The sequence below is a fragment of the Choloepus didactylus genome, chromosome 3, assembly GCF_015220235.1.
Source record: "Choloepus didactylus isolate mChoDid1 chromosome 3, mChoDid1.pri, whole genome shotgun sequence".
NCBI lineage: Eukaryota > Metazoa > Chordata > Mammalia > Pilosa > Megalonychidae > Choloepus > Choloepus didactylus.
The window spans coordinates 6,057,776-6,082,612 of NC_051309.1; the positions used below are offsets into that span (position 1 = coordinate 6,057,776).

General features: G+C 45.8%; 1 protein-coding gene across 1 annotated transcript in view; it reads right to left on the reverse strand.

The window, feature by feature from the left end:
- The window catches only part of TBC1D14 (TBC1 domain family member 14), a 114,546-nt gene that overhangs the window by 29,598 nt on the left and 60,111 nt on the right, over positions 1–24,837 (reverse strand). Inside the window, 3 exon segments of the mRNA XM_037829336.1 lie at positions 1,812–1,929; positions 2,736–2,818; positions 4,431–4,549. Coding sequence (XP_037685264.1) covers positions 1,812–1,929; positions 2,736–2,818; positions 4,431–4,549 — 320 coding nt within the window.

A 24,837-nucleotide genomic window follows, 5' to 3' on the forward strand; every position in this document is an offset into this window, starting at 1 on the left:
TTGTGGGAACTGCCAACAGCCGGGTATGGCATGGGGAGTGCCGGGAGGCAAAGCCACAGAGCTGGAGGTAAAGGCCAAGCCCAAGGGACCCCATGAGGCAAGCCCCAGGAACTCAGCAGCCAGGCACTATGCTGCGGCACGTGGGCAAAGCACACGGGGGTTAGGCAGAGGCACCTCTCAGTGATCAGCTGTCAGACTGTGATGGCAAAGGAGAGCCCTGCTAGCTCAGAACATCCTGTACTGCACAGAACCATTCAGGTCTGCTGGTCACAATGATTTCCACTGACAAAAGGCTGGCACCAATGTGAAGGTCCTGAAGCCAGAGACGCCCACAGTGCTTCTGCAGGCAGCATGGCCCACTGCGGGCACTGAGACCGGGTGTGCCTCCTGATTCCACCCCTCATCTGTGTAAGCCAGAGCAAATTACTTATCCTCTCTGACTCTCTAGCATCCCCCCAAATCAAGAGGACGAAACCTACCAGAGAGGGCTCTTGTGAGGAGTGAGTGGGATCATGTGCAGAAGCCCCCCGGCACGGGGCCTGCCACTGAGGCATGCACGCAGCCGGGCTGCATCAGTGGAATGGGCCAGGGATGGACCCTGGGCTCCTGAGGACCTCAGCTTCTCTTACTGGGTCCCAGGTAAGAGAAGAGTGCTTCCTGACTGCCCCAGCCCACTAAAGACCCAGCCTGCAGGCTCTGTGGACAGCTTATTTTCCTAGAGAAGACCCTCAGCAGGCTGTTGGACTCCCCTGCAAAAGATTAAGTGACACCATGTCAGTGTCAGATGAGTCCCCAATATCCAGACAGACGGCTGAGGTTGGAAGGGACGGCAGCAGAAGGGAAACTGGCATCCAAGCTCCCTGAAACATCCCCCCTGCCAGCCCCTGCAGGACCTGGTGATGGGGGCAGGCCCCAAAGGAGCCAGCAGCCCCTGCACGTGGTCCTGGGCTGCTGCCCCCACACCGGCCCCTCCCCATCCTGAACACACAGGAAGGAAAACAAGATTCACAGCCATGCCTCTAAAGACAGCAGCTGCCAGACTCTGCTAGGGGCAGACTCTGTACTGGACACCGGGGATACATCTTTAAAGAGCCCCGGTCTCCACTCTCCAAGAGAGAAAGAGAGAAGCACGAGCAGACAACTGCAGTGGACCCAGGGGAGCCTTCCACAGGTACCTAGGGACGAAGTGAGGGCAGGAAAGTCTTCCCTGAGGAACAAACAGGGATAATCTGGATGAGGAACTCCAGGGCAGGTGCACTCAACGCAGAGGGAATGGAACATGCAAAGGCCCTGAGGCTTAAAACAGCCAAAACCTACTGATGGCTCCCAAAGGAGAGGGCTCCCTGCGAGGGAAGGAGAGAGAAAGGTGAGGCTACCGAAGAAGGGATGGGCCAGCTCACAAAGGGTCCTGACAGCAAGGCTAAGGAATTCACATTTTATACTGAGAGTCCAGAAGTTACTGAACTTTAAGTAGGGAAGTGACTTCCACTCCTACTTTACAAAGATGCCTCTGCTGCTGAGGAGAAGATGAACTGGGAGAGGGGAGGGGAGACAGGGGTGCTCTTGCAGTATTCAGGCAAGGGCCGAACCACGGCCATAACTCTATACAGTGTGAAAGTATTCTGTAATTCCAACCAAGGCTTTGCTATGAGCTAATATTAACAGAGCTACTGCCGGGGAGAACTATATTTTATGCATGATTATTTTGTAAACCCACAACTAGTCTAACGAAGAAAAAAAAAAAAAGTAATAGAGCTGCTGCCTCTCGATTCTAGGATTTACAGCCCAACATGTTCACCATGTCCTCTTACATCGTTTCCCAGTTGGGTAAAATCTCATTGTTCCAAGTAAGAACAGCGTTTCCAATGCTTTCTTCTAATCGGCATCTTTCCTCCAGCTGCTTTTTCCTCCGCTGGGCTTCCTTCAGCTCTAGAGATCACAATCAGAAATAAAAAGAAATTGTTACTGACTGCTACCCACCATTTTCAAGTGAGGTGATTTTTCTCAGAAAGTTGCACTACAAAAACTCCAGGAAGATGGCACCAGAGTCGAGGAGTCAAACTCTACCACATGAGACTCGGTTCAGACCTTACGGAGAGCAGAATGCTTAGGCATTATCTGTTTCTTAGCGAGCTTTTTAAGTATAACATGCAGACAGAAAAAATGTATAATTATAAAGTAAACAGATTATCACAAGACAGAGAAGCCCCTGGAACTCCCATCCCTGAGAACAGAACCTCAGCAGAACACAGGATGCCCTCCTGCACCCCACCCGGCTCCCAGCCCACCCCAAGGTGACCGATGTCCTGCTCTCAGCAGTCAGCACTGCCTCTAACACATGAAGGGTGACTCCTAGACACGCCGCGCATTTTGGTTTACGGTTACTTGTTAAACGTCCTAGAATCACAGGGGTCCTCAGATGTTGCAAGGGATTCTTATCAAATCCAATCACCACTTCCGGTAAACAGGGACACCGAGCCCAGCACGCTAAGGCAATCTGCCCACCACCACCAGCTGAGGCTGTCCTCACCCCAGGCCTCCCACCCCATTCAGTGTCATCTCAAACACAGCTACCAAGTACGGTTCGTGGAAACACACATTTGTGAAGGAAAATTAAAATTTTCAAAATATCGAAGTCCAAGGAGTCTAGGGCTCCAAAGAGTGAAAAACAAAACACCCAGGAAGACACAAACTCCTGCTGCCTTACACACCCAGACACATGGCAACTCCATTACCTCGTTTTTTGGCCTGAACCACCATTTCTTCATACTGCTGCCTGTGTTTCTGAGCTTCTTCAGCTGGTTTCGCTGGGAGATTTCTTGTTGGGAAACAAAAAGGTTTTCACCATTACAAATACTGAATTCAAGTCTTTGAGGAAAAAAGACTGAAGCATGATTTACTAAAAAATGTAAATCTTTGCTGAAAGAGCAAACCTACAGTTTTTTAAAGATGACAGTGACCAGCAACACAGCTCTTTCATAACTAAAAATATTTCTTTTATAAAAGTAAAGCAAGTGCAATGTAGAAAATTTAAAGCATAAAGATTTGTAGAAAAAGAGAATAACAATTAAATTCTAATTCTAATAAATTCCGTTAAGTAGAGAGGAGCACTCAATCTTTGGGTGATTTTTCCCCAGTCTCCAGAGAAACTCTGATTTGACCACCTGCACTCAAAACTGTCAACAGCTAAGCCTCGCCCCGGGGCCCTTCCCAGCAGGTATCACCTGGTGGCACCCACACTTTCCCAGCCAGTTTACATCCAAGCGTGCAGGCTCATTTGAGTCTTTTTTTGATACAAATGTATATTATAGTTCTTTGCATCTAAAAAGCAGTGTGCAACTTCAGATCCTGTTTAAAAAGGTAAAACACAGGCTCTACTTCAGAAATGTGCCGGTAAGTTGGCTGGTCCTTTATGCAGCAGCTCCCAGCCGGCGGCCCTCATGCAGGGCCACCCTCCCCCACATGCCCCCAGGGTACCATCCCCTGCAGGCGCCCTGGGGTACCCCCTCTGCGGCATGCCCCTGGGTCACTTCAATGGCCACTGTTTACCGCGGGTGGGCATCGTGGGCCACAGTGGCGTCTCGGGGGCATGACTGTAGTGGGGGTCACAGTGCAGCAGCTTTTACCAAAGTCCCCAACATTTTCACCCCTAATTCAGTGTTCCTCCCCTCCCTCACCACCCACCCATCCACCCACAATTTTCAAGGACCGAGAATTAATAGAAAAAGAATACTAAAACGCCTTCTTGAGACTTTACCAATTTTAAATTTCAGAGTTGGCAAGGACATTAGGGATGGTTTATGACCTTTTTTTTTTTTAAAGCAGTGGAACCTTTCTTTTCAAATAAAATGTTTTATGGAAACTCAATATGTAAAAATAGGCAAGTTAAGAGCCAGTGTGATGGAGCAATCCCTGGTGCTCCCGAGGCCTGGAAACCCGATCTGAAGACCTGTTATCTAAGCCCATGTCCTTGTCGCGCAGCTGGAACCCAGGGGCCCCGCGAGAGGCGACCAGCCCCAGTTAACGCAGATCCAGAGAACCTGGAGGGTCAGCCCAGTAACCCGCCATCCCGGGCGCCTCCAAAAAGCCCACTTGAGAGGACGCGCTCTGCTGTTACTTGCAGTTACAAACCAGTCTAGACTTTACAACAGCTATTTAAACATTTTTAAATGGAAAATTAAAAAGAAAAATCATCGGAATGGAAAGCCTCGGTCAAAACTAGATGCTAAAGGACAATTTTCCAAATTAGTCATTATTTACTATCATTACACAGTGCCTGTTAAAGAGGAGCTTGGCACCTTCAGAAAGCGAACCGGGCTCACTCTTTCTTCCCTCTTGCAACCCTGGTTCTTTCCTAGTGAAAAGGTGCCCGGCAGATCCTGGTCATCTACGCCGGCAAACGCTCTGTGCGGGCTCCCCGCAGTACTCACGCGGGCCTGTCCTCCAGGATGAGCGCGGTGGTGGAGAGCGGCTCAAAGTCCAGATTCTTCCTCACACTCTGCCTCGGGGAGGGCGGCCTGCTGGGTCGTCCAGCCTTGTCTTCACATTCCTAGGACAGAGACACCAGGGGTGACCGCGGGCCTGGCCGAGATGATGACAGCCATCTCAGAGCAAGGCGGTTTTCCTTTTTATAATGAAAGTCCTCTAAGTCCATTTGGAGGACAATGCATTGGAAACATTTCCTGCTGCTCAGAAGGAAAAACTCAAGGGCTCCCACAGCTCTGCAGCTTAGAAAAGCACTCTGCGAAATGAGGACTGAACTTTCTTTTCTGGTAGCGAAACACCACAGCTTTCGTTTTTACAGCAGCCCCTCTCTAAGTACCTACAAACTGCCCGGGTCTCCCAGGCTTCTCCCAGCTAAGGGGCATGTTTTCTGTCTTTTGGACAGCATAGATTTTAACTGACTATTGCACCAGCCACTGAGAAGCTCAAGGCAGAGAGGTGGCCCCTGTGGTGTCCATCTCCTATACCCACTCCCCTCCTAAATTTCTAACCCACTTCTTTTCATCCCATGGCATTTTGTGTATTTCCGTTAGTCCCCCAACTCTCTCCTGAGGCAAGGAGAAGCTACAAACTCCTCTGCGTGAAGATGATCAGAGTCGCTTCACTTCCTAAAAGCAAAAACATCAAAGAGGAAATTCCATTGCAAAAGGTTACATAACTGATTTTACCAAGGCTGGAAATCTAAGAGCAGCCTCCTTATCAGTGGGTCACTGATCTGTTCCAAAGATTGCAAAAGCTGACAGCTGAGTCATACCTGGTGACCCGTATTCCAAATACTCAACAAGAAGGGTTTAGGACGGCCAAGCAGAAGCGGGTGCCAACACGGGACATGATTCCCTGGCATGCACCTGGACCCAGCATCGTGGGAATGAGAAAGTCTTCTTGACCAAAAGGGGAAAACAAAATGAAACAAAACCAAGTTTCAGTGGCTGAGAGATTCCAAATGGAGTCGAGACGTCACTCTGGAAAGCATTCGAGAGGTCACTCGGGAAGGCATTCTTATGCATTATATAGACATCCCTTTTTAGTTTTTAGTGTATTGGAATAGCCAGAAGGAAATATCTGAAACTATCAAACTGCAACCCAGGAGCTTTGATTCTTGATTCTTGAAAATGATTTATGTAGCTTACAGGGTGTGACTGTGCGATTTTGAAAACCTTGTGGCTCACACTCCCTTTATCTAGTGTCTGGACAGATAAGTAGAAAAACGGGAACAAAAGTTAAATGAGTAATAGGGGAAAATGGAGGGATGGGATGTTTTGGGCATTGTTTTTTACTTTTATTCTTTTTTTTTTTTTTGGAGTAAGGAAAATGTTCAATAATTGATTGTGGTGATGAATAAACAACTATATGATGGTACTGAGAACAACTGATTGTAAACTGTGGATGACTGTATGGTCTATGAATATATCTCAATAAAACTGAATTTTAAAAAAAAGAAGTTGGTGCCAAAGCCCAGCTGCTGAAATCCCATGTGCACCCTCAGCCCTCCGCAAACCCAAAGCCAACAATGTTTTCTCATTGCCTGTTATAGACAAGGCTCTCGGTGTCTCCCTCAGGGAAGATTATCCAGTTGAGGAGACAGGACAAATGTGGTATTCACCTATGATTTAAATAACCTTCCCAGACAACAACAGAAACAGTATGATGAAGTCCGTGATTAACTGCTAAGTGAATTTTACTGACACTTGCTGCTAAAATAGGGGGATTGCTGGTAAAGTCATTTGGCCAGCAATTATCTTCTCAGTTGGAAAGGCCCACAGGCCTCTAAAAAGCAGAAAGGGAAAATTATCCGGGACATGAGGAGGGAGTGCACCAAGAAGCAGGTGGGTGGGGCAGTTTCTACCTGTCAGATGTGCAAGGTCAGACGTCCAAACACTGTTCATTTGGGCTCAGAGTGGTTCCACTCAAATGCTAAATCATCCCCACTTACCAGAAACTGAGAAAATGACTCCCTCATCACTTCAAACTCCCCAGTACCTACATAGTGTTGGCTCCATAACACGGTGCCAGCTAGCAGGGCGCTTCAAGTCTAGCACTCGGAGTCAGGAGAGCTAACAAGAGCTGCGTGAGGAGAAGGAGCCTGAGGCCGCTGCATTTTGACAAGAGTTAGTCAGGACAGCCTAGAAAGGCGCCTCTAAACTAAGGCCCAAGAATGCTGGGCCCCAAAGCCCCAGCATCTGGATGTCCCTCTTGCTCACCTGTGTGTGCCACACCCACTGTCCCCCTTTGTCTCTGTGACCCCATTTTTCAGACAGTGTGGCCACGGGTTCAAAGCCCTCAGGACTCTTTCCACTCGGAGCTGGCCCTCATCACATCTGTGAATATACCGAAACCAACGGGGATCCTACGACGTCTTAAAGAGAATGGCTGGGTTGTATGTGGGTTGAACGTGGCCTCTGGAGCCAGACAGGTGTGGGATCAAGTTCAGGTCCACCAACCACCAGCTGTGACCTGGGCAAAAGAGCTCAAGTCTCCAAGCCTCACTTCCACGTCTGCAAATGTGGAAGCAGTGCTCCTCAGGGAGGGCTGCTGCAAGCAGGGGGGCTTGTGAGGCAGCGGCAGTCCCTGGCGCCAAGGAAGGGCTGTGCAGAGGCCACGTCACCATTCCATGCCCACCCTTCACCGGCTCAGGCCCGAAACTGCTGCCTGAGACAGCAGAACACTCCAGAGCCAAACAAGATGGGGACCTGCTACACACAAAGGACACAGACACGAAAAGGGAGGTAAAAGGAACTAAATGCCTCCATTCACAACCAGAAAATCAAATCTTTTTCCGTCAGGGCTCTTCACCACTCGACGACGAGTAGCAGCCGGCACGAATGATGGAGGTGCCAGGCACCGCACACTTTCCATGCACTGTCTGCCTGTGCAATTACCTGTCATTCGCCTTCACACTGGCCCTAAGACTGGGGCTGCCACCTCTCCCAGGTCACGGGTGGCAACTGGGAGGTGGAGCCATCCAGACTGCCCGCTGGCCAGTGGTGGCGTTGGGCTCCCAAGGCCCATTTCCAACACAGACCACCTCTAAATTTCACACAAGCCCCTTGCCAACAAGAATTGGAAGCATCTCAACCACTGGCATTCAGCCTAAATAAAGCTTCAACCACGACAGAAGCCTGTAACACTGAATGAAGTGCACACAGTTAACGACAATGTGTTCATCAGAAAGGACGGCGTGGTTTAAAGAAGAAACAGAGACCCACACTGCCCAGACCTGAAACCCCAGGGGAACCCTTTCTAATCCCATGAATCCTCACTAGCTTTTCAGAACATGAATGGCTACAAAACTTGTTACAGGTCCTGCTCCAAATGTAATTCTCCCATAGCTACCTGGAGATTTCAACTGTAAGCTTACCTACCAAGCCAGACAAACCAACTCAGAAGCAGAAAGGACTGTTAACTCTAAAGATTCTCTGTGGGGAAAGGCTGGGAAAAGGGCCCCCAGAAAAACAACAGGCATTGAGCTATGGATGATCAATGTTAGAATCAAGAGCTAAGGCTTGGGAATCAAAAAGACTTGGGTTCTAAGTCTTGCCTTTCACCCTGGGCAAATCATCTTGTTTCACTGTCAGCCTCAGTTTCAGCTATAAAAGAGTAGAAATCGTGAAGACTAAAGTGAAGTCTGAATGAGGTAATACTTGCAAACTGGCTATCGAGAAACTGCTCAGCCCCTCCATGCACCAGGCAGATATTTGTGCAGCCTCCGCCTCGCTCCCACTTTCCTTTCAGTTTCTTCTCTCCACAGGACTAAGCTTTGAAGTCTTGGTTTAAACGCAGGAACATAGCTGTTCTCAGTTGTACTCATCAAAAGCCCTGCAGGTTGGTCACTAAAAGAAGGTGTCATGCAAGTGACAGCTACTGAGTCCATAGCCCTGTGCAGCCCTTGTGGGAACTGAGAACAGGGCTCCTCAAGATGCTAGGGGCAAATCAGCTCAACTAGGCAGGCCTGCACTTTCCTACAACGAAACAGAATAAAATACTTCAGAGTGCACATAGTAAGGGCAGCTTGTTTCACTTTTAAACCTAGTATGTATGTGCACGGAGTCTCAGGGTAAATTGTCTAACTGGAGGTCATGGTCAAAACAGCTTATAAGCCACTAAGTTGGAAGCAGAGCAAGCCAAGGTTCCTGCCCGAGGAATGTATACAGTGTCACGCTGGGGAAGACAAGACCAACACCAATGAGGGAGCAGCGGACAAAACAAGCTGCACCTCACCAGGGGCTAGGTTGTTGGGCTGTGGTCTGTTGATCAAGCAAAGGTTCAGGGGACAAAAGCACTGAGCAACAGAGCAGCTGAGTGGGGCCCCAGCTCCACGCAGGGCCTGGGAGCAAAGCAGATGTAGCAGGCACAAGGACCTTCTAGAAAAGAAGAGCCTCAGTTGCGAAGGGACCACTTGGGGCATCCACCTCTGAGTACCAGATAAGACACTGCCCGGCGCTGTAGGAGATACTTGGTTCCTGGCCCTGAAGGGCTTGCTCGAATAGGGGCAATAGAACATAGGCAGAAAAAGCTACAAGACAGGGCAGATGGTGGAAAGTGCCACAGGGGCAGGCACTGCCAAGGGAGCCCAGAGCACTGGATGTCTGCAGCTGGGGAGAATCAAGGAAAGTTTCTCATAAAGGGTTCCATTAGAGCAAACAAAGGCAAGATCCAGGCAAGAGGCCATGGGGTAGAGGCATTCTGACAGCACAGCAGTGGCCAAGAGATGCACAGAACAGGCTTATTCATGGGTTAGGATGAGCATTTTAAATGGATGAGGCTCAAAGTTGTTCTGCTCTAGACTCGGTCTCACAACAAGCTACCCCAAGCTGGAGAAGGCCCAAGAAAGAGAGAAAAGCTGGGAGTGTGCAGTGTGGCGGCCTGAGAGCCTCTGATGGCAGCGTCTGCAGGACATGTACGATCTGCATGGTGCCGAGGTGTAAGACTCCTGACTTAAGCTCATAATTCGCCAGTTAAGGAAAAAAATAATAAAAGCTGCCTCAACAGACATCTGCTTTAAGAGGGAGAAGAAAAGATCAAGATTCTCAAACAGAAAAAGAAAGTATTTGTGGTAGGATTACAGGAGGGGTCGCCAATGCTACTGTTGGACCTGGAGGAGGGTTATAAAAGATGGCCAGTTGTGACAGTAATTCGGCCAGCAGAAGCCTCCTAGCTTCCTAGGAATCTATTTAAGCTGGAAGGAGAAAGGGTCGTTAATAAAAACCAGCATTCGTGCTTAAGTCATTTGACTAAACTGCACACAGGCACGATGATTAATCATTTAGAACAACTACTGAGGGTTTCGGAGGCAGCCCTGGGATAGGACATACCCAGGCAGACAGGTCAGCACATGCAGTACCTGTTCAAAGATGCAGGTGAACTCATGTCAGGGACAGCAAAGCAACCCCACCTGCAGGGGCTGAGGACCCTGGGAGCAGCGGGGGCTGAACCATCACCTGCCCCCACTCCCCACCAGCAGCGGGACCTTAAGCCCTTCCCTCTACCCTTCCAAGCCTGCTTCCTCCTCTGTTAAGATTCAGGGAGAATGGGTGAACGTGAGACACCTGGCCACAGCAGGTGTCTAGAAAATGACAGGCATTATGGGAGTTACTGACAGGAGGGGAGGTACTTCTGGAAGGCTACAGAGTTAATTTTCAAAGTGTTTCACTCTAAGAGGGCCACTTCAGAGGGCTGGGGTGAAGACTGAACGAGACTGAAGTGCCCGCAAGGCTGCACCTGCCTTAAGGCTTGGCTGTAGGTAAGAAGCAATTGCTGGAGAGAGGAGTGCTGCTGGAGAGTCCAGAATCTCTTCTCTTTTGCCATCTTCAGTGGGGAAGAGTGCAGCCGCGAGGCCAGACCCCCGAGAACAGGAGGGGCCCCTTATTCCTCATTCTCCCATCAACCCTTCCCAAGGACAAGCAGTCAGTATCTACTCACCACCCAGCGTCTTCCCAGAAAGCACTCTCCAAGTTGGCATTTGGGGAGCTGTCAAATTCCTTACGCCAAGCCCCAGGCACGCAGAAGTCCATGTGTCACTGGTGGTGGGAGGAACTGCAGCCGAGCTGTGGGTTTTAAGACGCCCGGCTGCCTGCAATCTGCCCACCCCTCGGGCCGCCGGGGGCCGGCTCCCCCACACAAAGGGTTCCCCGGGCCCACCCAGCAAGGCCGGCCGAGGCGCTCGCGCCCACGGCGGACGGCTGCATTCGGGGTCACACGAGTTGGGGCTCCCTGAACCCCGGAAGGTAATCCTGTCCAAAGACGGACAAAAAGAACGCCGGGGGGGACAGCGCCGCGCCGCCGTCGGTCCGCACGCGCCCGCGGGCTGAAGCCGACGCGGCGGGCGCGCACCCGCGCAGCCCCGACTCACCATGAACGGGCCTCAGCGGCGCGCGGCCGGCGGCCCCATGCCCGGCGGAGCGGCGGGCCTCCCTCGGGGGCGGGCGGCGACCCCGCGGCCGGGACGCTCGGCCGGGCGCTCGGGCGGGGGCGCGCGGGGCGGGGCGGCGCGGGGCGGCGCGGGGCGGGGCGGGGCGGCAGGCCGCTCAATCGCGCGCAGACGCGGCGCGGCCGATCAGTGCGCTCCGCTTCCGCCCGCCAGGCCTGGCGCGCCCGGGACTCCGGGATCCCCGCTCTGTGCGGGCGGCGCTGCCGCACGGTCCGCCCCGCGCTCCACCCCGACCCCGAGGGCGGGGAAGCTGCGGCCCAGAGGCTCTCCAGGGTCACCCGGCCATGGAGAGGCCGAGTCTGCGCTTTCCACTGACCAAGTCCTGCTGCAGCAGTTCGGGGCTCCCAGGCTCGCCCTTTGGGAGGTGCTGAAGACGACGGGGAAGATTCCAGTGCACAGAGGCCCGTCCCCCTGTCCAGCCGGATCAGTCCTGACGTCCAGCACTAGGGCCCGGGCCCAAGAAGCGAAGCTCCGGCCGCAGGATTCCCGTGTTACACCGGGAAGCGCAGGCGGGGGAAGGCAAGTGCAGCAGACCGAGTAACAGCCAGGTTCAATTTTGTGAAATAAAAAGATAATGAGAATTCAGACTATCACAAGGAGCTACACGAATATATTAACACTGGCAATCTCTTAGGATTTTTATTCTCTTTTACACTCTACTGCGGTTCATATGTCTTCTACAATAAGTTTATTTTACTGACAAATCGGATTAGTGGTTGCTTCTGCGGCGGAATTAGAAGGGGCATGAGAAGCTTTCTGGGGTGAGAGATGTACTCTTGATATGCATTCATCACAAGTAATTGAATGGTACATTTCAGATCAGAGCAGTCACTATTTGTGACGTATATGCAATTGAAAAAATAACTCAGTCTGCGTAGGGTTAAACACGGTTTCTGGTCAGCCTGTGACCATACCTGTGGATCCAGTGTCCCAGGGCTGAACCACCAGAGCTGAGCAGCACCAGATCCCCTGGGAAGGGCCCTCTCACAAGTCCCCCAGGGATAGAGTGCCAGGCTTTCCCCACCCCTCACCCCCATCCCCAGGAGATCTAGAAAACAGAATTACCAAATCACCAGCTGAAACTTATTCACTTAGAAAGAGCCTGGAGTGTCCACCTGGTTAGCATCAGAAAGACAGACAATGACAAGTGGAGGTCAGGATGCGGAAACTGGAGCTCTCACACATGGCTGGCTGGCTGGCAGACAGGCAAAAGGCCACAGCTGTTTCGGAAAAGAGTGTGGCAGTTTCTTATATAGTTAAACATACAGTTACCATACAGCCCAGCAATTCCTGTCCTGAAGTCCACAAAAAGACTTGCCTGCAAATGTTCACGGCACCACTATTCACAATGGCCAAAACTGAAAACAATCCCAAGGTCCAACAACTGGTAAAGAGAAAAATAGCCTGAAAACAGGAATGAAAAGGACCCAAATAATGCGTGCTACAACACTATGCCAGGTGAAACATGCCAGACACAAAAGACAATTTGCATTTCTCCATTTATATGAAATTTCTTTAAAATGCAACTCTCTAGAAACAGAAAACAAATTAACGTGTGCCTGGGGATGGAGGTGCAAACAGGCCCATGGAGGTTTTTTGAGGTGACAAAAATATTATAAAACTGGATTGTGTTGATGGTTGCATAACTGAATAAATTTACTAAAAATCACTGAACACTTAAAATGAGTGAATTTTATGGCACATAATTCCTCGATAAAGTATTTTTAAGAAGTAAAGGGAAGATGAAAGAAGGAGAGGATGATTCTGGCTGGATCAGGAGAGGCCTTAAGAAGCATCATCCAAAACTTGGAATAAGGCAAAAGCAGGGCAGGGGGTAGAAGGGGAGTGTCCCTTCAGTTCACACCAGGGCATTTTAACTGGCCTGTCCAGGGTTACCGAATTCCTAGGAGAATGTGCCTGTGCTATTACTTGCATAATGCTCAGATACTGTAAAGTTACCTTTTAACTTGTAAATTTACATCCAGTAGAAAAGAAAACCCCAAGATTGTTTTAATGTCCTGGAGGACACTCACTGGTTTGTCTGTCTGTTTCTATCTAGCCTAGCAATCTTATCCTCATTCTTTTTTATTTGTATGCCTATAAATACCCTGTTCCCCAAATGCACTTGGAATCAGCTTTTCCTTCATATACTGGTTTCCTCAATGAGTCAAATAAGTCTTGGACCCATGGTCATACAAAATTTTAAAAAGTGAAAGTCATGGTAAAAAAAAGGTGAAGAAACTTTTATATTAAGGAAATAAAGGAACTAACAAAGGGCAACACACAAACCTAAATGGATCCCAATTTAAAGAACAGTTTGACGCAACCGCAGAAATGTGCCTATGGCCTAAATTATGGGATCACTGTCAGTTTTCTTAGGTGTGATAATAGCTTCATGGTTATACAGGAGAATGTCTTGACTCTTAAGAGATAATGCTTAAGTATTTAGGAGTGAGAGGTCATGATATCTGCAACTTACAACGGGTTCAATTTTTTAGACACCGGGAGGCTCAGTTCCCAGCTCTCCAAGCCTCCTACCAACACCCAGACCCCCAGCCAAGTACCTGGCACCACACACACTTTAGGATTTAGCCAACAAGTGCCAAAGACGAGGAGGACCCAGACTCACTAAATTTAAATATGGGAGAGCATTGAGACTTAAGATGTGCTTGCCAAAACCCACTGCTTATCTTTTCTGGAAGGCTGTAACGTGCAAATTACTTTAACAGTACACTTTCCATCAGCTAGTTAAGAATCAAGCACCACTATACCATGAGGTGACAGGCTGAGAAAAATAACAAATTTAGAACTTGAAACAAAGCAATAACCAGAAGTTATCCTGACTGTCCAGGTGGACACAATGTAACCCTAAGTGTCCTTAAGGGGCGGGCAGGGGAGCAGTATGGCTGCAGCAGCAGAGATGGAAGTGACATGGCCACAAGCTCTAGAAGCTGGAAGAGAAAGGACTGGGTTCTCTTTCAATGGGCAGAAGACTCACTGCAGGCATCCGACCTCCAGAACTGTAAGAGGATACGTTTGCATTGTTTTAAGCCACATTTGTGGTAATTTGTTAAAGCAGCTATAGAAAACTAATACAGATGCTCTCAGTATCATCTCCCCTTCCCCCAACTCCATCCTCCCCACCCCGCCCCCAGATGCAGCAACTGTGGCTCAGAGTAACTGCATTAGGGAGCAGCTGGTGAGTGGCAGGGCAGGATTAAAGCCCAGGCTGGCTGACTCCAGAGCCTCTACAGTCAACTACCTTGATGTGCTGCACTTGAACTTGGACTTCACCTTCCAAAATAGTGCTCCCTTCGTGCCCCTAAGGCACAAGACCAATGAACAAACTCCAACTTGCCTATTGATTCATGTCAGGCAGTTCAGAGTGCCAAAGAGACAGACTGTGTCCAAAGTGCCTCCATACACAGAAAATATAGAATTTTAGAACTTTCCCAAAGGCCCAATGATTTTCAGAGTTCAACTGAGACCAGAAGAGAAGGTAGGGTTTAGAAATGACCTTATTCACCCCTAATCTGAAGTTTTTCAAAGTCCTGGTGCCTGCTCATTAAATTTCTTCAGACAAGTTCTGGAGGGCCATCTGCACCAGGCCCGTGCTGTGTGCCATGCACTGGCAGGGGGGCAAGACGGATGGGCCTGTGCCTTGAGGCGCACACGAGTGTGGGGCCAGCAACCACTGGAAAAGGCTCAAGGAACTGTCTCCCCAGTTTCTCTAACCATGTTTTCAAGAGATTTGTAGATGGTTAAAAACCTCACCATCTTTCATTACAAATTACTGTACATCAATATGAAAGAGGGGTTTTCTGTGGCTGTCAGTGTTTTCATAAAAACACGTTAAATTGCCTAGCGGAAGGCACAAGCATTTGGAAGCTCCCAATGGCCACCTCTCCTTGTCTTCCCAGGAAGCTGCACCAGCTTGGCGACTTCCTGAAAGCATGCCATCCTGGTTCAAGTGACACAGCAGGCCAGCAGGCTGCAGGCGCAACCCCCAAGTCCAAGGCCGGTCAGAAATGGGACGGAACATGGAGACTCCCCCTCCTTACACTGGCAGGCGACCATGTCTGCTAAGACAACACATGAGCTACAGTGTTTTCACTGAAGAACGTGTGCTCCGAAAACCGCCTTCTCAAGCAAACAGTGGAAATTCATCACTTCCACAGGAGGAAAAATAAGCAGACCTTAAGAAGCACCATGCATTTGAATTTCAGTTTATATTGTTAAAAAGCATCCGAGGAGGTGGGGCAAGATGGCGGACTGGTGAGCTGTATGTTTTAGTTACTCCTCCAGGAAAGTAGGTAGAAAGCCAGGAACTGCGTGGACTGGACACCACAGAGCAATCTGACTTTGGGCATACTTCATACAACACTCATGAAAACGTGGAACTGCTGAGATCAGCGAAATCTGTAAGTTTTTGCGGCCAGGGGACCCGCGCCCCTCCCTGCCAGGCTCAGTCCCGGGGGAGGAGGGGCTGTCAGCTCCGGGAAGGAGAAGGGAGAACTGCAGTGGCAGCCCTTATCGGAAACTCATTCTACTGATCCAAACTCCAACCATAGATAGACTGAGACCAGACACCAGAGAATCTGAGAGCAGCCAGCCCAGCAGAGAGGAGACAGGCATAGAAAAAAACAACATGAAAAACTCCAAAATAAAAGCGGAGGATTTTTGGAGTTCTGGTGAACATAGAAAGGGGAAGGGCAGAGCTCAGGCCCTGAGGCGCATATGCAAATCCCGAAGAAAAGCTGATCTCTCTGCCCTGTGGACCTTTCCTTAATGGCCCTGGTTGCTTTGTCTCTTAGCATTTCAATAACACATTAGATCTCTGAGGAGGGCCCTTTTTTTTTTTTTTTTTAATCCTTTTTTCTTTTTCTAAAACAAGTATTCTAAGAAGCCCAATACAGAAAGCTTCAAAGACTTGCAATTTGGGCAGATCAAGTCAAGAGCAGAACTAAGAGAGCTCTGAGACAAAAGGCAATAATCCAGTGGCTGAGAAAATTCACTAAACACCACAACTTCCCAAGAAAAGGGGGGTGTCCACTCACAGCCACCATCCTGGTGGACAGGAAACACTCCTGCCCATCGCCAGCCCCATAGCCCAGAGCTGCCCCAGACAACCCAGTGTGATGGAAGTGCTTCAAATAACAGGCACACACCACAAAACTGGGCGTGGACATTAGCCTTCCCTGCAACCTCAGCTGATTGTCCCAGAGTTGGGAAGGTGGAGCAGTGTGAATTAACAAATCCCCATTCAGCCATCATTTCAGCAGACTGGGAGCCTCCCTACACAGCCCAGCAGCACAGAACCGCCCTGGGGGGACGGCACTCACCTGTGACATAGCACAGTCATCCCTCAACAGAGGACCCGGGGTGCACAGCCTGGAAGAGGGGCCCACTTGCAAGTCTCAGGAGCCATACGCCAATACCAAGGACTTGTGGGTCAGTGGCAGAGACAAACTGTGGCAGGACTGAACTGAAGGATTAGACTATTTCAGCAGCTTTAAAACTCTAGGATCACCAGGGATATTTGATTGTTAGGGCCACCCCCCCTCCCTGACTGCCCAGAAACACGCCCCATATACAGGGCAGGCAACACCAACTACACACGCAAGCTTGGTACACCAATTGGACCCCACAAGACTCACTCCCCCACTCACCAAAAAGGCTAAGCAGGGGAGAACTGGCTTGTGGAGAACAGGTGGCTCGTGGACGCCACCTGCTGGTTAGTTAGAGAAAGTGTACTCCACGAAGCTGTAGATCTGATAAATTAGAGATAAGGACTTCAATTGGTCTACAAATCCTAAAAGAACCCTATCAAGTTCAGCAAATGCCACGAGGCCAAAAACAACAGAAAATTATAAAGCATATGAAAAAACCAGACGATATGGATAACCCAAGCCCAAGCACCCAAATCAAAAGACCAGAAGAGACACAGCACATAGAGCAGCTACTCAAAGAACTAAAGATGAACAATGAGACCATAGTACGGGAGACAAAGGAAATCAAGAAGACCCTAGAAGAGCATAAAGAAAACATGCAAGACTAAATAAAAAAATGGATGATCTTATGGAAATTAAAGAAACTGTTGACCAAATTAAAAAGATTCTGGACACTCATAGTACAAGACTAGAGGAAGTTGAACAACGAATCAGTGACCTGGAAGATGACAGAAGGGAAAATGAAACCATAAAAGAAAGAATGGGGAAAAAAATTGAAAACATCGAAATGGACCTCAGGGATATGATAGATAATATGAAACGTCCGAATATAAGACTCATTGGTGTCCCAGAAGGGGAAGAAAAGGGTAAAGGTCTAGGAAGAGTATTCAAAGAAATTGTTGGGGAAAACTTCCCAAATCTTCTAAACAACATAAATACACAAATCATAAATGCTCAGCGAACTCCAAATAGAATAAATCCAAATAAACCCACTCCGAGACATATACTGATCACACTGTCAAACATAGAAGAGAAGGAGCAAGTTCTGAAAGCAGCAAGAGAAAAGCAATTCACCACATACAAAGGAAACAGCATAAGACTAAGTAGTGACTACTCAGCAGCCACCATGGAGGCGAGAAGGCAGTGGCACGATATATTTAAAATTCTGACTGAGAGGAATTTCCAGCCAAGAATACTTTATCCAGCAAAGCTCTCCTTCAAATTTGAGGGAGAGCTTAAATTTTTCACAGACAAAGAAATGCTGAGAGAATTTGCTAACAAGAGACCTGCCCTACTGGAGATACTAAAGGGAGCCCTACAGACAGAGAAACAAAGACAGGAAAGAGAGACTTGGAGAAAGGTTCAGTACTAAAGAGATTCGGTATGGGTACAATAAAGGATATTAATAGAGAGAGGGAAAAATATGGCAAACATAATCCAAAGGATAAGATGGCCGATTCAAGAAATGCCTTCACGGTTTTAACGTTGAATGTAAATGGATTAAACTCCCCAATTAAAAGATATAGATTCGCAGAATGGATCAAAAAAAATGAACCATCAATATGTTGCATACAAGAGACTCATCTTAGACACAGGGACACAAAGAAACTGAAAGTGAAAGGATGGAAAAAAATATTTCATGCAAGCTACAGCCAAAAGAAAGCAGGTGTAGCAATATTAATCTCAGATAAATAGACTTCAAATGCAGGGATGTTTTGAGAGACAAAGAAGGCCACTACATACTAATAAAAGGGGCAATTCAGCAAGAAGAAATAACAATCGTAAATGTCTATGCACCCAATCAAGGTGCCACAAAATACATGAGAGAAACATTGGCAAAACTAAAGGAAGCAATTGATGTTTCCACAATAATTGTGGGAGACTTCAACACATCACTCTCTCCTATAGATAGATCAACCAGACAGAAGACCAATAAGGAAATTGAAAACCTAAACAATCTGATAAATGAATTAGATTTAACAGACATCTACAGGACATTACATCCCAAATCACCAGGATACACATACTTTTCTAGTGCTCACGGAACTTTCTCCAGAATAGATCATATGCTGGGACATAAAACAAGCCTCAATAAATTTAAAAAGATTGAAATTATTCAAAGCACATTCTCTGACCACAATGGAATACAATTAGAAGTCAATAACCATCAGAGACTTAGAAAATTCACAAATACCTGGAGGTTAAACAACACACTCCTAAACAATCAGTGGGTTAAAGAAGAAATAGCAAGAGAAATTGCTAAATATATAGAGACAAATGAAAATGAGAACACAACATACCAAAACCTATGGGATGCAGCAAAAGCAGTGCTAAGGGGGAAATTTATAGCACTGAACGCATATATTAAAAAGGAAGAAAGAGCCAAAATCAAAGAACTAATGGATCAACTGAAGAAGCTAGAAAATGAACAGCAAACCAATCCTAAACCAAGTAGAAGAAAAGAAATAACAAGGATTAAAGCAGAAATAAATGACATAGAGAACAAAAAAACAATAAGAGGATAAATATCACCAAAAGTTGGTTCTTTGAGAAGATCAACAAGATTGACAAGCCCCTAGCTAGACTGACAAAATCAAAAAGAGAGAAGACCCATATAAACAAAATAATGAATGAAAAAGGTGACATAACTGCAGATCCTGAAGAAATTAAAAAAATTATAAGAGGATATTATGAACAACTGTATGGCAACAAACTGGATAATGTAGAAGAAATGGACAATTTCCTGGAAACATATGAACAACCTAGACTGACCAGAGAAGAAATAGAAGACCTCAACCAACCCATCACAAGCAAAGAGATCCAATCAGTCATCAAAAATCTTCCCACAAATAAATGCCCAGGGCCAGATGGCTTCACAGGGGAATTCTACCAAACTTTCCAGAAAGAACTGACACCAATCTTACTCAAACTCTTTCAAAACATTGAAAAAAATGGAACACTACCTAACTCATTTTATGAAGCTAACATCAATCTAATACCAAAACCAGGCAAAGATGCTACAAAAAAGGAAAACTACCGGCCAATCTCCCTAATGAATATAGATGCAAAAATCCTCAACAAAATACTTGCAAATCGAATCCAAAGACACATTAAAAAAATCATACACCATGACCAAGTGGGGTTCATTCCAGGCATGCAAGGATGGTTCAACATAAGAAAAACAATCAATGTATTACAACACATTAAAAACTCGAAAGGGAAAAATCAATTGATCATCTCAATAGATGCTGAAAAAGCATTTGACAAAATCCAACATCCCTTTTTGATAAAAACACTTCAAAAGGTAGGAATTGAAGGAAACTTCCTCAACATGATAAAGAGCATATATGAAAAACCCACAGCCAGCATAGTACTCAATGGTGAGAGACTGAAAGCCTTCCCTCTAAGATCAGGAACAAGACAAGGATGCCCGCTGTCACCACTGTTATTCAACATTGTGCTGGAAGTGCTAGCCAGGGCAATCCGGCAAGACAAAGAAATAAAAGGCATCCAAATTGGAAAAGAAGAAGTAAAACTGTCATTGTTTGCAGATGATATGATCTTATATCTAGAAAACCCTGAGAAATCAACGATACACCTACTAGAGCTAATAAACAAATTTAGCAAAGTAGCGGGATACAAGATTAATGCACATAAGTCAGTAATGTTTCTATATGCTAGAAATGAACAAACTGAAGAGACACTCAAGAAAAAGATACCATTTTCAATAGCAACTAAAAAAATCAAGTACCTAGGAATAAACTTAACCAAAGATGTAAAAGACCTATACAAAGAAAACTACGTAACTCTACTAAAAGAAATAGAAGGGGACCTTAAAAGATGGAAAAATATTCCATGTTCATGGATAGGAAGGCTAAATGTCATTAAGATGTCAATTCTACCCAAACTCATCTACAGATTCAATGCAATCCCAATCAAAATTCCAACAACCTACTTTGCAGACTTGGAAAAGCTAGTTATCAAATTTATTTGGAAAGGGAAGATGCCTCGAATTGCTAAAGACACTCTAAAAAGAAAAACGAAGTGGGAGGACTTACACTCCCTGACTTTGAAGCTTATTATAAAGCCACAGTTGCCAAAACAGCATGGTACTGGCACAAAGATAGACATATAGATCAATGGAATCGAATTGAGAATTCAGAGATAGACCCTCAGATCTATGGCCGACTGATCTTTGATAAGGCCCCCAAAGTCACCGAACTGAGTCATAATGGTCTTTTCAACAAATGGGGCTGGGAGAGTTGGATATCCATATCCAAAAGAATGAAAGAGAACCCCTACCTCACCCCCTACACAAAAATTAACTCAAAATGGACCAAAGATCTCAATATAAAAGAAAGTACCATAAAACTCCTAGAAGATAATGTAGGAAAACATCTTCAAGACCTTGTATTAGGAGGCCACTTCCTAGACTTTACACCCAAAGCACAAGCAACAAAAGAGAAAATAGATAAATGGGAACTCCTCAAGCTTAGAAGTTTCTGCACCTCAAAGGAATTTCTCAAAAAGGTAAAGAGGCAGCCAACTCAATGGGAAAAAATTTTTGGAAACCATGTATCTGACAAAAGACTGATATCTTGCATATACAAAGAAATCCTACAACTCAATGACAATAGTACAGACAGCCCAATTATAAAATGGGCAAAAGATATGAAAAGACAGTTCTCTGAAGAGGAAATACAAATGGCCAAGAAACACATGAAAAAATGTTCAGCTTCACTAGCTATTAGAGAGATGCAAATTAAGACCACAATGAGATACCATCTAACACCGGTTAGAATGGCTGCCATTAAACAAACAGGAAACTACAAATGCTGGAGGGGATGTGGAGAAATTGGAACTCTTATTCATTGTTGGTGGGACTGTATAATGGTTCAGCCACTCTGGAAGTCAGTCTGGCAGTTCCTTAGAAAACTAGATATAGAGCTACCATTCGATCCAGCGATTGCACTTCTCGGTATATACCCGGAAGATCGGAAAGCAGTGACACGAACAGTTATCTGCACGCCAATGTTCATAGCAGCATTATTCACAATTGCCAAGAGATGGAAACAACCCAAATGTCCTTCAACAGATGAGTGGATAAATAAAATGTGGTATATACACACGATGGAATACTACGCGGCAGTAAGAAGGAACGATCTGGTGAAACATATGACAACATGGATGAACCTTGAAGACATAATGCTGAGCAAAATAAGCCAGGCACAAAAAGAGAAATATTATATGCTACCACTAATGTGAACTTTGAAAAATGTAAAACAAATGGTTTATAATGTAGAATGTAGGGGAACTAGCAGTAGAGAGCAATTAAGGAAGGGGGAACAATAATCCAAGAAGAACAGATAAGCTATTTAACGTTCTGGGGATGCCCAGAAATGACTATGGTCTGTTAATTTCTGATGGATGTAGTAGGAACAAGTTCACTGAAATGTTGCTATATTATGTAACTTTCTTGGGGTAAAGTAGGAACATGTTGGAAGTTAAGCAGTTATCTTAGGTTAGTTGTCTTTTTCTTACTCCCTTGTTATGGTCTCTTTGAAATGTTCTTTTATTGTATGTTTGTTTTCTTTTTAACTTTTTTTTTCATACAGTTGATTTAAAAAAGAAGGGAAAGTTAAAAAAAAAAAAAAAACAAGGAAAAAAAAAAAGATGCAGTGTCCCCTTGAGGAGCCTGTGGAGAATGCAGGGGTATTCGCCTACCCCACCTCCATGGTTGCTAACATGACCACAGACATAGGGGACTGGTGGTTTGATGGGTTGAGCCCTCTACCACAGGTTTTACCCTTGGGAAGACGGTTGCTGCAAAGGAGAGGCTAGGCCTCCCTATGGTTGTGCCTAAGAGCCTCCTCCCGAATGCCTCTTTGTTGCTCAGATGTGGCCCTGTCTCTCTAGCTAAGCCAACTTGAAAGGTGAAATCACTGCCCTCCCTCCTACGTGGGATCAGACACCCAGGGGAGTGAATCTCCCTGGCAACGTGGAATATGACTCCCGGGGAGGAATGTAGACCTGGCATCGTGGGACGGAGAACATCTTCTTGACCAAAAGGGGGAGGTGAAAGGAAATGAAATAAGCTTCAGTGGCAGAGAGAATCCAAAAGGAGCCGAGAGGTCACTCTGGTGGGCACTCTTATGCACACTTTAGACAACCCTTTTTAGGTTCTAAAGAATTGGGGTAGCTGGTGGTGGATACCTGAAACTATCAAACTACAACCCAGAACCCATGAATCTCTAAGACAGTTGTATAAAAATGTAGCTTATGAGGGGTGACAAGGGGATTGGGAAAGCCATAAGGACCACACTCCACTTTGTGTAGTTTATGGATGGATGAGTAGAAAAATAGGGGAAGGAAACAAACAGACAAAGGTACCCAGTGTTTTTTTTAATTCAATTGCTCTTTTTCACTCTAATTATTATTCTTGTTATTCTTGTGTGTGTGCTAATGAAGGTGTCAGGGATTGATTTGGGTGATGAATGTACAACTATGTAATGGTACTGTGAACAATCGAAAGTACGATTTGTTTTGTATGACTGCGTGGTATATGAATATATCTCAATAAAATGAAGATTAAAAAAAAAAAGACATAATGCTGAGCAAAATAAGCCAGGCACAAAGAGAGAGATATTGTATGTTACCATAATGTGAATTCTGTGAAAAATGTGCAATGTTTTATACTGTAGAATGTAGGGGACCTAGAGATACCAATTAGTGGAGGGGGAATGATAATCTAATAAGAACAGATAAACTATGGAGGTTAATCTCAATGTTATGGGAATGCTCAGGAATGATTATGGTTTGTAAACTTTCTTGGATATAGTAAGATCATGTTGGAAGCAATAGAGTTATTTTAGGTTTTTTTTTTTCTCTTATTCCTTTGTTTTCTTAGGGGTTGTTAATTTTCTTGGGGTATGGTAGGAACATGTTGGAAGCAAAGTAGTTATTTTAGGTTATTTGTTTTCCTTAATCCATTGCTTTGTTTGAAATGTTGTGGGGTTTTTTTGGTTGTTGTTTGCCTGTTTGTTTTTAATTTTTTGATAAACAAAGTTAAAAAATTGAAAAAAAATCAGTAGAAAAATGGGAGTAAAAACTAAATGACAAATAGGGTGGGATGGGGGGATGGTTTGGGTATTCTCTTTTCACTTTTATTTTTTATTCTTATTCTGATTCTTTCTGATGTAAGGAAAATGTTCAGAAATAGATTGTGGTGATGAACGCATAACTATATGATCATACTGTGAACAGCTGATTGTATACCATGGATGACTGTATGGTTTGTGAATATATTTCAATAAAACTGAATTAAAAAAAAAAAAAAAAGAAGGTAAAGTTAAAAAAAAAAAAAAAAAGAAAAAGAAGGGAAAAAAAAAAAGATTTATTGCCCCCTTGAGGAGCCTGTGGAGAAGGCAGGGGTATTCGCCTACCCCACCTCCATGGTTGCTAACATGACCACAGACATAGGGGACTGGTGGTTTGATGGGTTGAGCCCTCTACCATAAGTTTTACCCTTGGGAAGACGGTTGCTGCAAAGGAGAGGCTAGGCCTCCCTATGGTTGTGCCTAAGAGCCTCCTCCCGAATGCCTCTTTGTTGCTCAGATGTGGCCCTGTCTCTCTAGCTAAGCCAACTTGAAAGGTGAAATCACTGCCCTCCCCCCTACGTGGGATCAGATACCCAGGGGACTGAATCTCCCTGGCAACGTGGAATACGACTCCCGGGGAGGAATGTAGACCAGGCATTGTGGGACGGAGAACATCTTCTTGACCAAAAGGGGGATGTGAAAGGAAATGAAATATGCTTCAGTGGCAGAGAGATTCCAAAAGGAGCCGAGAGGTCACTCTGGTGGGCACTCTTATGCACACTTTAGACAACCCTTTTTAGGTTCCAAAGAATTGGGGTAGCTGGTGGTGGATACCTGAAACTATCAAACTACAACCCAGAACCCATGAATCTCTAAGACAGTTGTATAAAAATGTAGCTTATGAGGGGTGACAATGGGATTGGGAAAGCCATAAGGATCACACTCCACTTTGTCTAGTTTATGGATGGATGAGTAGAAAAATAGGGGAAGGAAACAAACAGACAAAGGTACCCAGTGTTCTTTTTTACTTCAATTGCTCTTTTTCACTCTAATTATTATTCTTGTTATTTTTGTGTGTGTGCTAATGAAGGTGTCAGGGATTGATTTAGGTGATGAATGTACAACTATGTAATGGTACTGTAAACAATCAAAAGTACGATTTGTTTTGTATGACTGCGTGGTATGTGAATATATCTCAATAAAATGAAGATAAAAAAAAAAAAAAAAAGAAAAATAGGGGAAGGAAACAAACAGACAAAGGTACCCAGTGTTCTTTTTTACTTCAATTGTTCTTTTTCAGTCTAATTATTATTCTTGTTATTTTTGTGTGTGTGCTAATGAAGGTGTCAGGGATTGAATT